The sequence below is a fragment of the Dreissena polymorpha genome, chromosome 1, assembly GCF_020536995.1.
Source record: "Dreissena polymorpha isolate Duluth1 chromosome 1, UMN_Dpol_1.0, whole genome shotgun sequence".
NCBI classification, from domain to species: domain Eukaryota; kingdom Metazoa; phylum Mollusca; class Bivalvia; order Myida; family Dreissenidae; genus Dreissena; species Dreissena polymorpha.
The window spans coordinates 180,935,766-180,950,617 of record NC_068355.1 but is presented as its reverse complement, the minus strand read 5'-3'; the positions used below and the strand labels follow the sequence as shown (position 1 = coordinate 180,950,617).

General features: G+C 34.7%; 1 protein-coding gene across 19 annotated transcripts in view; it reads left to right on the top strand.

Annotated features, from left to right (window-relative positions):
* Positions 1-12,459: 12,459 nt before the first annotated feature.
* LOC127863704 (uncharacterized) overlaps positions 12,460-14,852 on the top strand; it is a 259,681-nt gene continuing 257,288 nt past the window's right edge. For all 19 annotated transcript variants that reach the window (XM_052403399.1, XM_052403374.1, XM_052403427.1 and 16 more), the window contains exon 1: positions 12,460-12,943. In XM_052403399.1, the coding sequence (XP_052259359.1) occupies positions 12,606-12,943 (338 nt within the window). In that variant the 5' untranslated portion in view covers positions 12,460-12,605. The remainder of the gene's footprint in view (positions 12,944-14,852) is intronic.

The following is a 14,852-nucleotide window of genomic DNA, read 5'->3' as shown; positions in this document are numbered from 1 at the left end:
CACGGTGACCCGAAATAGTAAAATGGTTTCCGGATGATAACTCAAAATCGCTTATGCTTAGGACCATGAAACTTCATAGGTACATTGATCATAACTCGCAAATGATCCATATTGATTTTCAGATCACTAGGTCAAAGGTCAAGGTCATGGTTACCCGAAATAGTAAAATGGTTTCCGGATGATAACTCAAGAACGCTTATGCCAAGGATCATACAACTTGATAGGTAGATTGATCATAACTCGCAGTTGACCCCTATTGATTTTCAGGTCACTATATCAAAGGTCAAGGTCATGGTGACCCGTAATAGTAAAATGGTTTCCGGATGATAACTCAAGAACGCTTGTGCCTAGGATCATACAACTTGATAGGTAGATTGATCATAACTCGCAGTTGACCCCTATTGATTTTCAAGTCACTATATCAAAGGTCAAGGTCACGGTGACCCGAAATAGTAAAATGGTTTTCGGATGATAACTCAAGAACGCTTATGGCTACGATCATGAAACTTCATAGGTACATTGATCATGACTGGCAGATGACCCTTATTGATTTTGAGGTCACTAGGTCAAAGGTCAAGGTCATGGTGACCCAAAATAGTAAAATGGTTTCCGGATGATAACTCAAGAACGCTTATGCATAGGATCATGAAACTTGATAGGTAGATTGATCATTATTCGCAGATGACCCCTTTTGATTTTCAGGTCACTAGGTGAAAGGTCAAGGTCACGGTGACCTGAAATAGTAAAATGGTTTCCGGATGATAACTTAAGAACGCTTATAGCTAGGACCATGACACTTCATAGGTGTATTGATCATTACTGGCAGATGACCCCTATTGATTTTCAGGTCACTAGGTCAAAGGTCAAGGTCACAGTGACAAAAAACATATTCACACAATGGCTGTCACTACAACGGAGAGCCAATATGGGGGGCATGCATGTTTTACAAACAGCCCTTGTTCAACATGTTTTAACACAGCTGTTTATGTGTGCCACCTGAATAATGTTTGTTTTCATTAGTCTTTGAGTGCAAATACCTTGATTTTCAATAAGAATTGTATACACAATTATGCAGCCGCCATTTTGGAAAAAAATGGCCGCCATGTTTTTACTTTTGGTTGCTAACGGGTTTTTTGGAAAGAGCACATATTAAGGTACATTCATGGAGAATTTGGTGCTTGCTTACAAGTTTGCAAGATTTTGCTGATAAATGAACCTAAATCCCCAAGCTATGATTTTGCGAGAAGAGAATTGGTTATTGGTGACTTTGTATTCGATCAGCGTGATTTCACTAGTTATTAAACGATAATATTCTGAACCCATTTACTAAAACGATGATTAACATGCATGTGCATAATTCTGTGTCACCTAAAAATGTATTTAAGTGGCTAAGTCACACTAATATGATAAGATTAACTCTTTTATGTATGTTACAAGTCAATTATGATTCTGACAAACAACTTTGTATAACTTTTTATATTCTGAAAATACTTTTTACTTACTTTATTACTTAATTTATTGATGCGTAATGATGTCAATTCGTAGGGATTCTCTTCAACAGTTGTTCAAATTTGAATCCAGCGATAAAAACTGGTCCCAAAACAAATGCCACATATTAAATTGTACAACAAAATGACTGTTGAAGTCTTCTCTTATTTGTTACTCTCCTTGCATCTTGTATTTTGGTGTTCTACCCTGGGGGTCACATTGTACATGAAATTAGTTTTCTGTATTATATCTGTGGTTCTAAACTGGTCATTGGTAAACCTGATTCTGTGCTACAAATATAAGCTTCTTCATATGTATAAACAATTAATATTATAAAGAGCATATTTAATTATTGTAGTAATTATTAATGTATAACCAAAACACTGTTTCATTTGAACAAATCTGCTAAGAATTATACATTTTCTGACGATGTGCATGCATTTTGTATATGACTGCATTTTATACTGTATAACGAAAGGTTTGACACAATTTTATTAAACTCTGATGTGTTTAATGTTTTGGCATCACTATTTTTTTATGTTTTGATTGCTTTCGTAAGCAAAAAATGTGCAACAAAACAAAACACAAATGAACAACTGCAAGTAATTGTTTTAAAAAAGAGAATGTAAATTTGCATGTGATTTTATAAGCACAGCCGTTTACCAAGAATACCAGAGGTGCTTCCACCTATAACTTTAAAACTTCATAATGTATTTGCATCTTGATGAGTTCTACACCCCTAACCCATTTTTGGGTCACTAGGTCAAAGGTTAAGGTCAATTTGACCTCTGATATAAAACTTTAAAATATGCTCTAAAATCAAAGTGCTTCCACCTATGAAGATGCACCTTGATGAGTTCTACACACCACACCCATTTTTGAGTCAATTTGTAAAATGTCAGGGTCACTGTGAACCACGGTAATTCATTTACTTTCATTTATTCAATACTGCACCCACAGCCGAGCGTAACTTGGCACCCGCTATGCGGTGCTCTTGTTTTATCTCTTGTATTACAGGGACCGTTACCATTTTATCAACAAAGCACAAACAATATATTACTTGCGTTTTTATTTACAGTTGAAAAGTTCATAATAATATGTCCAAACTGGAAAAACGAGTGCGTCTGCCATTGTGTTATTTTTGACAGAAAGTAATGTATTTCCTGCACAAAAAATTACTAGTTAATTAATTAAATAAATATTCCTAATGTTGATTTTAAAATATATTTTTAAAATATGTTTGCAACAAAAGTATTGTTTACAGTTTGGTTAGTTTTTTGCTACCTGGGCATAGGCATGTTTGAATTTGGATCAAATGGTGTAAGAAACTTAGGATATGCCTTTAACTATGTAAGTACCTTTATCTGTGAGGGCATCAGTAGTAAATGGCTCAGATTGGTGAAAACAAAACACACTTTTTAGCTCACCTGATTGCTCAGGTGAGGTTTAAGGATCGGTCTTAGGTGAGGTTTAAGGATCAATCTTTGTCCGTTGCCGTCCGTCCACATTTGGTTTGTAAACACTCTATTCAGATTTCTCAAGCATTCTTTTTCAAAGTTGCTGATAAGCTATATGGCCACAAGATCTCAGTCAAGTTTGATAACGGGCAAAATCTCAGAATTATTGCCCTTAGATTGTCATTATTTTCATAATATTACACAAAATCCTTTTAAACACTCTAGAAACAATTTTGTTTCAGATTTTATGAATCTTGGTAATAATATTTGTTTGTGTACAGGGCCCTCAATCTATCTAATCTGCCGCCGAATTTCGGCTGCAGTCCCCCACCTGAAAATATATTTTTTCAGTGGTGAAAGGTCAAGTTCAAGGCCATCATTCAAGGTCAAAGGTAAAAAACAAATCCAAGGGAAGTAACACGCTTTAAAAGGATATAATTTCTATTTTATTATTCGCCAGGTACAGATCATTTTCACAAGGGAAGTATTATTTTAAAGGGATATAATAAAAAATCAATGCGTCACAGAATGGGACATTGTGTTTCTGACAAGCAAATATCTTGTTCTTGATGATATGTAGGCAAAGTTTGACAATGGGCGATGGGGGGTCAAAATCTTGGTCACGGGGTCCATTTCTTGATGCAAATCAAAGTAATAATCGTAACTGAATCATCTGGCTGAAACCTTAGATAGATAGATTTATTTCGGCATAGGAAGCATATACACAGTTCACAACATAACATAGACTAAAATAATAAGCAATTATTAAAAACAATATCATGTACAATAAACTATGACATGCTCACCAAACCAAGGATAACACAAAAAAGAGCAAGCCCTTATTTCCATTGTGGTCCTTAAGGATCGGTCTTAGGTGAGGTTTAAGGATCGATCTTTGTCCGTTGCCGTCAGTCCACATTTGGATCACTGGGTAATATTTTTACAAAGATTGAATGAACCGATTCCTCTCAGGTGAGCAAACTAGGCTAAGGGCCATCTTAGCCCTCTTGTTTAGTGTGTTGTTGACTATGAATCATGGACAGACAGAGACAAGATGCCTTCAAAGTATGAATGTCAGTAAGGGACAATACATTTGTTACATGATTAACAACAACAAAAACCTGATGAGAAACATTTATTTTTCTAAATGTTTAATAATATAAGCTACATGTAGCATCTTGTTTTTACATCAAATATGTAAAATGTTTATCAGATGGGCAGTGATTTATTATATAAAAATTGCTGTTGACCTCCAATCAAGGTAAAACAAAGACTAAAAACCATGAATGAATTTCATCATGGACAATCTTTTAACTGTAACAATTCCAGTGTAAATCATTTTATATAATTAAATTATTACATAATTGCTTACACAATTAGAACCAGACACTTAAGTTATACAATTCAATGCTTATAAACTTGATTTTGACAATTTTTTAAACTAACTATATTTCATGGTTCTTAAAACATGGTCTTTATAACACAGTCAGACCAATATTGAGTCATTGCTGATGATTGTTATGATCTACCAGAGTCAAAGCCACAGTGAGTGAGTCAACGGCACAGTCAACCATGTTTTGACCATGTTTAACATGCTTCAAGGTTTTAATTTCAACGGGTTCAATTTGCTTATTTTAAAACTAATTTATACTATTTTGGTTTTAAGTTTAATTTGTACTGCAGGCTTCACATTTGCACATACTACCAGAATAACTGTTAATTAAATGGAATACTTATACGACACATAATAATATCAATTCCCAAGCTATAGCTTCAATGGATTTTGATGTATATTTAAAATCAAGTTCAAATAATACTGATTAATTATTATTACTGCGATATATGATTTCATAAGGAGGCTGAATGTGTAACTGCCTTTTCCTTTACTAATGCAAATTTTGGAGAATACGAGTTACCCATTAACTTAATATCGATAATTGAACAAAACAAAGATATACAATAGCTGTATAATACTATACATAAGTGAACCTTAGTAAAATAATTCTCAAAAGTATCAATTCGATTTTGACAAGAATAAGATGAGAGCGGATTTTAAATCATTTGGTCAATACAATAGACACTATGTAGACGGGGAAGTTTTTTACTGGCTCACCGCATTCCTGAGGATTTCAGATATAGCCGCTCTATCATGGTTGATATCGGAGGTCTGATTTTGATGTTTAGAGTGATCACCCGTCAAAAGTAATCTACGCTAGAATTTGGGGGTTTTAATACTGGTTCCCTTTTTTGAAACGTGAAATATTTATAATGGCAGTGTATGCAGAAACAAAGACTAATTCTGAATGAGAGACACAATTACATGTATAGCAATCGACTTAAGAAGTACTACAGATCCACAAAGATGTTAAGAGCATGCTAGATTCAGGAGCAACAAAGCCAAATGCACATAGTTAAACAAAGAACCAAGAATATCTTTAGAAATAACATTAATGAAAATTTCGAAAGTTTAACTGCAGTTGTCAATAACACACACAAAGTAAAGATATAGAGAATAAAATGTTGGTGACGTGGATGGATAATGGTGATCTGGCAAGTCAGAGGAATTTATCGGGTGAGCCGAAGGCGAATCTGTTGACATCCTCAGACAAGCCAGATAACCATTTTGCATCCATGTCACCAATCTATTATTCTATTTATCATGCCACATATATATCTTTTTATGCCCCCGGTAGAGTGGCATATAGCAGTTGAACTGTCCGTCAGTCCGTCTGTCAGTCTGTGCATCTGTCCAAAACTTTAACATTGGCTGTAACTTTTACAATATTGAAGATAGGAACTTGATATTTTACATGAATGTGTATCTCATGAAACTGCACAATTTGAGTGGTAAAGTGTCAAGGTCATCCTTCAAGGTTAAAAGTGAAAAAATTCAATCCAAATGAAGTAATAAGCTTTAAAAGGGAGATACTAAACCTGCCAAATGATATATTGAAATTTATTTTATTTCAAAGCAGCGCAATAGGGGGCATTGTGTTTCTGACAAACACATCTATTGTTATTTTATGCTTTTTTGCATCGTTTATTTACACTGTAAAAGAGTTTTAAGTGGAAAATTTGGGTGGAATAATGACGTCATTTCGTAAAACAATGACTTGATTTCACAGTAAAACAGAGCGACTGACATATATTCGAGGTCACGTGGTCAACTAGCCTAATATCTTTTGGGTTATTAGTTTAACTGGTCATCAGGCTGATTTATAGACATGTGTCAGGATAAATATAAATTATGAAGTGGTTATAAACTTATCAATATGTGGCAAAGAAGATTGAATGTTTGCACATCAAATGTAACTAGGGCAAATGCAACTGCCAAAAAGCATATACCAGTTGTTAAAATAAGAATATCATTTAACAGCAATTTGCATGTACTGGCGAATATTCCCTTCTATATAGATCATTACATCATTGTATTAACTGTCAATTTTTTAGCTCCACTGGCCAGAGGACAGCGGGGCTTATGTCATGGTCCTGTGTCCGCCGTGCGTGCGTGTGTCTATGTGTGCGTGCGTTAACTTTTCTTTAAACATCTTCTCCTAAACAACAAGACCAATTCTGATAAAACTTCTCACAAATGTTCCTGGGGTGAACTTCTTTCAAATTTGTTCAAATAATGCCCCTGGGGTCAAATTTTACCCCGCCTCGGGGGTCAATAATTTGAACATATGCTTATATAAAGCCTATTTTGTGCAAACTTTAAAAATCCTCTTGTCCATAATCGTAGGGCCTAGGGCTACCAAATTCGGTATGTAGTGACATCTAATAGTTCTCTACTTAGTTTGTTCAAATTATGCCTCTGTGGTCAATTTTGACCCTGCCCCGGGGGTCACAAAAATGAACATACGCTTAAATAAGGCCAATTTTGTGCAAACTTTAAAAATCTCCAGTCCATAACCGTATGGCATAGGGCTACCAAATTTAGTATGTAGTGACATCTAATGGTCTTCTACCAAATATGTTTTAATTAAGCCCCTGGGATCAAATTTAACCGTTCCCCAGGGGTCACAAAATTGAACATAATAAATGCATGTATTGGGCCAATTTTGTGCAAACTTTACAGGGCCCTCTCTTGCCACCTGGGGAAGCCACCCACAGCCCCCATGAGGGGTAAATTTCGCGCCAATTATCTTTTATAGGGAAATTTTTTACTTAGTTTCTTATTGAATGAATTTTTGTGTACATGTTTGCACTATATCCATTGCTTTTTTATAATTAAGTATATTTGACACTCATATTTGACTATACACTGTAACTCCAATATAAAGCGCTCCGTTATAACGCTGAATCCAATATAACGCGGAGGGTGCTTGGATCCCATTTTTTCTCCAACCTTCCATTTGATTTCTGATTCAAATCCGTATTATGCAACTTCATGTATTTTCAGACAATTCAAAGATGGCGGCAATCACAGTCATGTTGATTGCTTTATTCAACCGTCCGTTGAACCGATTATAATCGCTTCGAGGTTAAACAACACAGACAGCTAATTGGTGTTAATCTGTTGTGTAATGTCAATAAAGGTGTGAAAAACTCGCGTGTCAGTGTTGATTACATGTATTCCTCATCAGAGTGGTTCAGTGCGATAATTTCCATAAGTGAAGTGCAAGCGGGATAGTTCTACAATTCAAGTAATTCAAAACGATTGAAACATTCTTACTTTGATATGGTTGCAGTTTGACTATATTAAATGAGCGGCTGTGAAATATACTGCCTACTGTATAAAACAACTTTTTCTGTCATTTCATTATCATTCTAGTATTATGTCATTTAATCTTTCAGTTCATGTATAAGAAATTAAATAATGCAGACGATTTATTTACATGCGAACGCAGTGTACCAGCAATTGTTAACAGAGTTTCACTTTCATTTTCAGGCGGTATCAGAAAGTCCCCGGGAAACACGTTTTTTGCATGCGTATGACGCAATAAAACATTTTTTTACATGAGTCGTATTGCATTCAATCTTAATTTAAAGTCGCTCGTCCAATGAAACATCTGCCCCATAATGCACTGTACTCTTAACACTTCTGAAAATGGCATATATGCGTACGGTTGTGTTTACCAATTTCTTAAACATATATCGTCATTAATGTTCAAGATTATTATTTTTAAGTGATGTTGCAATTTTATTGGATTATCGGATAAATGTGCACATAAGAAAAGCGGTATGTATACTGTTATCGATACGATTCGGTTTATATGCATGTATTTGCGTCAACACAGCATGGCAATATACATTGCCTATATTATAGGCTATTCTATACCTGTTTTTTTTATAGCGCCCTGCAGTAAATGAGCTCAAAACCTATAACGCGGATCCGTTATAACGCTGTTTCGCGGCTTGGACCCCATTGACCGCGCTATATTGGAGTTACAGTGTAGTGTAATGATGTATTATAAAGTGAATGTCAATATAATAAAAGGTGAAATTTCTGTTGATCCAGCAGTATATCTCTCCTATTGTACACACATTCATGGTCCTTTATTAATGGCAATATACCATTATCAGTGCACAAATATATATTTTAAAGACACATTTTCTTCTCTCATCTCTTAACTAGTCAGCGAATATGTTTGTTTTTAATTTAAAATATAAACTGTGGGATAAAAACAATATTACATTACTTTATAAGGAATTGTGAATAAAATAAATTCTGGTGAAAAATACAGATATTCATTACTTTATTAATAAAACGAACGAAAATTATTTTCAACAATCACATGTTAACAATGAAGATGCCGCTGTCGCCGATGCAAGTGTTTGACAGTTTTGTGTTTCATGATTTTGCACAGAATCATCATCTATCTCCATAGACTAATCATTTGATGAGGCGGACGTGGTTTGGGTTATATTAATTCGATCAAGTTCAGTTTGTTTAAAGAGAATATCTATTTTTTGGCATGATGAAATTGTTTTTTTTTGTAAGCTTTCTGCAGTAAGAAAAGAATTGTGTGACATTTTTTCCCGGAATAGGTGTCGACGTATAAATCATGCAGGTGCGCGAAACGTAATATTTCCCGTCTACGATACGATTAGGCTAGAAAACATTAACAGTATCTGTTCAGCGTTACGGGTTTTGTGTATTTTTTTTTTTTTTTGATTTTTTATTCAAGGGGGAATTTTTTCCACAAGATAGGGGAAAAAAGTATACTTTTTCATGGGGGAAGCCGCCGATATTCGGGGGTAAAAAGGGCCCTGCTTAAAAAAAAAATTCTTGTCCATAACCATTGGCCTATTTCTATCAAATTAGGTATGTATTAAAATCTTAAAGTTCTCTACCAAGTTTGTTCAAATTATACCCCTGGGGTCAAATTTGACCCTGCCCCGGTGGTCACAAAAATGAACATATGCTTAAATTAAAGGTCTATTTTGTGCAAACTTTAAAAATCTTCTTGTTCATAATAATAGAGAATAGGGCTACTAAATTTGGGTATGTAGTGACATCTAATAGTCCTCTACCAAATTTGTTCAAATTATTCCCCTGGGCTCAAATTTGACACTGCCCGGGGGGTCAAAAAACTGAGCATATGCTTACGTTCCATAACCGTAGGGCCTAGGGCTACCAAATTTGGTAGGTAGTGACTTCTTAAAGTTCTCTACCAAGTTTTTCAAATTATGCCCCTGGGGCCAAATTTATCCCTTTAAGGCTCCCATTAAAAAGTTGTTTAAGAAAATTTGATTCGTCAAAAAACATGGCCACAGGAAGTTGAACTTTGCATGTTTATGCGTGTTTGCTATTTATTCAGTATGGGATGAATAAACTATTTTCGTCTCAAACTAAAAGTTTATCGAAATACACTTGGAATAACTTTTTAATTATAAGAGATAAATGCATACATGTCGAGCGTGAAAGGTAAACGATCATGTTAACTATCCATAAATGTTAACCCTTTACCAAATGACACATTTTGGACTGCCCCAAATTGAAAGAGATTGCAGACGAGAAATAATATTGTAAAGGACTATTTAAAAAGTGGCTGAGTGGGATAAAAATGATTGTGATAAAAGGAAAAATTGCTCATAATGAGCAATTTCTCCTTTTTGAAACCGGAAGTCCTGTTTTCAAAACGAAAACAAACTCTTCAGAAGGAGGTATGGTCTATTGGAACGTCAGATGGAAAAAGTAAAGGAAAGTTAGGTCAAGCTAATTATTTGTCATGATATCTCTTTAAACCTCACGCCATATACAAGTCGTGTTGCCATGATCGCAACAGCTTGATGAATTTAATTCAAATTTTTGTCTCATAAACATTTACTTTGTTAAACAAACAACCTCTACAAAGTTATCATTCCTACTGCCTTTCGGCACCTCATGAACCTGAACCAAAAAAACTTGTAACTTTATGTTTCCTCAGGCAAATATCTTCTTTGTATAATTAACAATGTCTTCACCGCATTAACAATCCTGCTACACTCACTAATGCCTCAAGAATGAAGTATAGTTGAGGTGATCTACCTCATTAGATATTTTGCATACAGTACAGCTAACGCGGCACAAACATAATCCGCAGCTACGCCACGGCCAGATTATTAGTACGCGGCGGCCGAATCATGTGTTCACGCGGCATATCACCGTGGCACTCGGCATCGATCAGCGCAACGACGCAGAGTCTGTGTTAACCTCGCGTACTTTCGCGGAGTAAATCCGCCGCATACGTACGCGGCAGATCGAGTGAAAAGATATCCACCTACATGTACATACATGTATGTGTAGCGTAGAATTAATTACGCGCAACTGTTAATGTTTCGTTCGATTATCATTATTAAATTTGTAATCCAAAACACACTTCCGAATTTTAATGCTAACGCGACCTTTGACAAATTCTAGCGTCAAATATACAGTACTAAAATATCCTTTGTTTCATAAAAAGCGCGCAAAAATTATGCAGACATGTAGAACGTCGTTTGGAAAGTTTGGGTGTATTTTGTGTTGTATAAATACATGAACATCACGTCAGGCTTAAATCGCGTGTTCAGTGGGAAAAAAAAACACCCCGATTAGACGTTATTTCATCATCTCTATAAATAGTAACAAATGCCAAAATGTATTTGATACTTAAGGAAATATCGAGAATGTTTGTGTATCGTAAATATTTACCAGCATTTGCTTTAAAACTGGAATATACGGGATTATATTATCGGGTAATTAGTAGCGATATTAACTGTATAATATGAACAAAATAAAACGTGTTTATATACGCATATTTAAAAAATAGTTATAATAAGCTGATAATTAACAAAACAACAAATATGTCGTCACCGTCTTGATTATTGATGTGGCTTCAAACTGCTAATTTTCTCAGCTTAAATATAATCAAAAACAACATGCAATTAATTTATAAATCCACCATATGCTGGAGCCTTGACCACTTGTATGTGCGAAAACATAATAACGTGACCTTGTTTATGTGTGAAATACATACACAACGGGCGGGAAACAAACTTAATTGGCCAGACACATTAACTATGCTTACATGTATATGCTAATACAATCCGCGCACAATAAATTTGTTATGATTTTAATTATTATTATAATTGTTCTTTCAAAATTTGTTAACTACATGTAACTAATAATTTTAAAAAGATTTGTTATTTCATGATGCGCATCGACTCGGCATCATGTGGCGGATAGCGGCATGCCTCGGCGGACAGATGCGAAGTTTCGCGGCGAAATGCGACTTGCCGCCGCATACTGACGCTGCTTCAATGACTGACGCGGCATCGACTCGTTTCGCCTTGCCGCCGCGTATCGGGAAATACGTTTGTCCCGCTTTGGCGGTACTGTATGTCATGAACTATATAAGAAACAGAAACTTTGAAACCAACATACACTTTTTGGAATTTAATGGAAAAAGATTCATGATTGAATGAATGAACTTTTATTCATCTTGTAGAACATGCGTAAATTTGATCTTCAGCATCTAAAAATATGTGAAATAGAAAAAACGTCAATATCTTTTGGAGAGATAAATGTACCTACACAATAAGCAAAGGACCTGTGCGACAATTCCCGGGCTTTTTAGTCTGTTTAGTTAACACCGTTGTAACATTTTCCATATATAAAAATGCTCACCTTTCCAATATTAAGAACCCAGTGGGACGAGGGATAGAAAGAGACAGTCACATGCTTGAGTACATTTCAACCCATGCGCATTGCACGCTTTTGTCGCATAAAAAAAACAGTGGAGCGATTCAGGGCAATCATGGCCCTCTTGTTAATACTGTATGGGGGAAAGGATCTGATATTGTAATAAAATTGGTTTATGTTAGAACCTGCTTAATATTATCATTATACTTCCATGTTCATAACATGTCATTTATTAGAGCAATTAAAAATGTGGTGTTTTAAAAAATTTGGTTTAAAGGTTTTATCTATACAGCTTCGTTGGTACAGTTTAAACTCAAGTAATCAAAACACACATTACCCAATAGTCATGTGACAGTATACATAGTTACACTGTAAACCTCTATCATACAAGTGCCATTTGACGGTTAACTTGGGTGCTGTTCAGTTAGAAATTTCATATCACTTGTCTATGTTTAATAACATTGTGTGGGTGTGTGTAAAACATATGCTTGGACATAACTATTTCAAGTTATTTCAGATTGTAAAATCTTGTTTGTTGAAAGTGAATTAACAAAATGGCGACATCTGGAATTTCTAGAAATTCTGATGTGGTTATGTATTATTGTTGTACAATCTGCAAAACAGAGCGGTCTGTAGAAATAGATGCAGATTTTTACTGTGAAAAATGTCTTAAATACTTCTGCAGAACATGTATAAACTCCCACAGACAGCATGGTTGGTGGTTTTATAAAAAATATCCTTATGGAAAGGATAAAATAAGAAAGTGGCCACTTTCTAAGAAGATGGAGACTTCTCTTTTAATATGCATCATACACAAGCGTGAAAAGTTAACAATGTTCTGCCTGGACCACAATCATCTGTGCTGCTCTAAATGTGTTGAGCTTAATCACAGGTAGCTAAAATTATTGTTTATTTTATATCAGTATAAATTACTGCATTGTATAATTCAATTACCATCATCCATTTTAATTTGTTTGGATTATTGTAATATTAGTTATATAAGTATTTCCAAATCAGTGCATGTGAACAATTTGTTGTTCAGCTTTAATTTGTTAATTTGTGTTTGTTAATAAATAACTCTTCAATGGTTCAAGTATATGGATTACAAGATATTGGCCATATTTCAGCAAAAAAACATAGTGTAAAAAGTCCTTCACTGAAATGACTAAATTATAAACTCTTTCTTTGTTGTTTCAAGTCAAAATGGTAAATGCAATAATCATGATGGACCTAAAGCTGTGACAATCAACAGTTTATAAACAGTACATTTCTCATAAATAATGTAATGACTCCCATGCGGCAATGCGAGCTTTGTTTCAGAAAAAACCTTTAATCAACCTGCCTGTATAATGTCTGATGCATGTATGCCTTTACCCAATGTACATGTATAAAGGATAGGTCACACTTAATGGCTGAATGTTTGAGCCTGCATTTTTTAACTCACTTGAGCTTATAACCTGCTCATGGTGAGCTTTTCTCAGCCTGATCTCTTTATGTTGATTGTTCGTTGTCTGTCCAACAATTAGCTAATGAAAACTATAGAGGCGCCACATGTATTGCCCAATATTCATGGGACTTGGTAAGAACATAAATTGCCTCTATGATATTTCTGCCAAATTTGAAACTGGGCTATGTGAGATAAAAAATGTAGGTCACATAGTCAAATTGAAAAAAACAACAGTTTTTCAACTCTATACAACAAAAGCATTGTTCGCATTCTTTCTTTAATGTGCCGAACTGTCGTACCTGACCAAAGTTTTTAAAACAGGTCCGATTGAAAATGCTTTGTTGTCGGTTCACATGTCCAGTAAATAATTAAAGAGCAAAAGTTTATTTATTTCATAGAATTAAAACATGAAACTAAAAAGCAAGCTTGTATGAAATATGAGCAGTACAAATTACCTTGTTTTTTGTTAACAGTCATGAAATGTTACTGCACATGCGCACCGAAAACTTTCTCCTATGCAAGTAAATGTGTCAATAGTTTTTACTGTTAAACCAAAACACGTTCTTCAACTCAGATAGTTGTATTCGGGTATTTACAGTTGGTTTTGATATTAATTAACGCTTAATAGTGCTTTTTCATTGATTTTTATATCTTTGTGGTTGGTTTGTTTATATTTGTAGTTTAATTCTGAGTTTTCATATAATTTCCAGACCGGGAAATGTATGTTATTGAAATATTGTAAATACCTTGAATTGCTTTAAAAACTTAGTCTGTAAAATTATGTAATTACTAGCAACATGTGTTAAATTGTTTGAGGTACTTCATTGAGTCCTTTCACGTATAAAGGTTTTTATGTAGAAATAATTTATTTACATCCTTCAGTCATTGTGACACCTAACTATCAGCATCAGTGAAAACATTGGTGTTCACAGAAATGTGCATGCCAGTATACAATTTCGGAATTTTCAATTGAAAACTTGCATTGTCTTTAACTTCATTTTGGTTTAAATATTTTTTTTAAGAATACTGTGATTGTGTTGTGATTTGTTAGTGTTACTTGTTCAGTGCTGTGTTTATTTTTCATTTCATTTTTATGCCCCCGGAGGAGGGCATATAGTGATCGCACTGTCCGTCTTTCTGTCCGTCACACTATGCGTTTAGGTTTCGAAAAATGCTCATTACTTCTATGTCGATTCAGATGTAACCTTCATATTTGGTATGCATGTGTATAATTATGGACAAGGCTTTTTCATATGCCACAACATTTTGACCCCTGTGACCTTGACCTTGAACTTAGGATCCGTGTTTAGGTTTCGAAATATGCGTTTATGTTTCGAAAACTTCTATCAAAGCG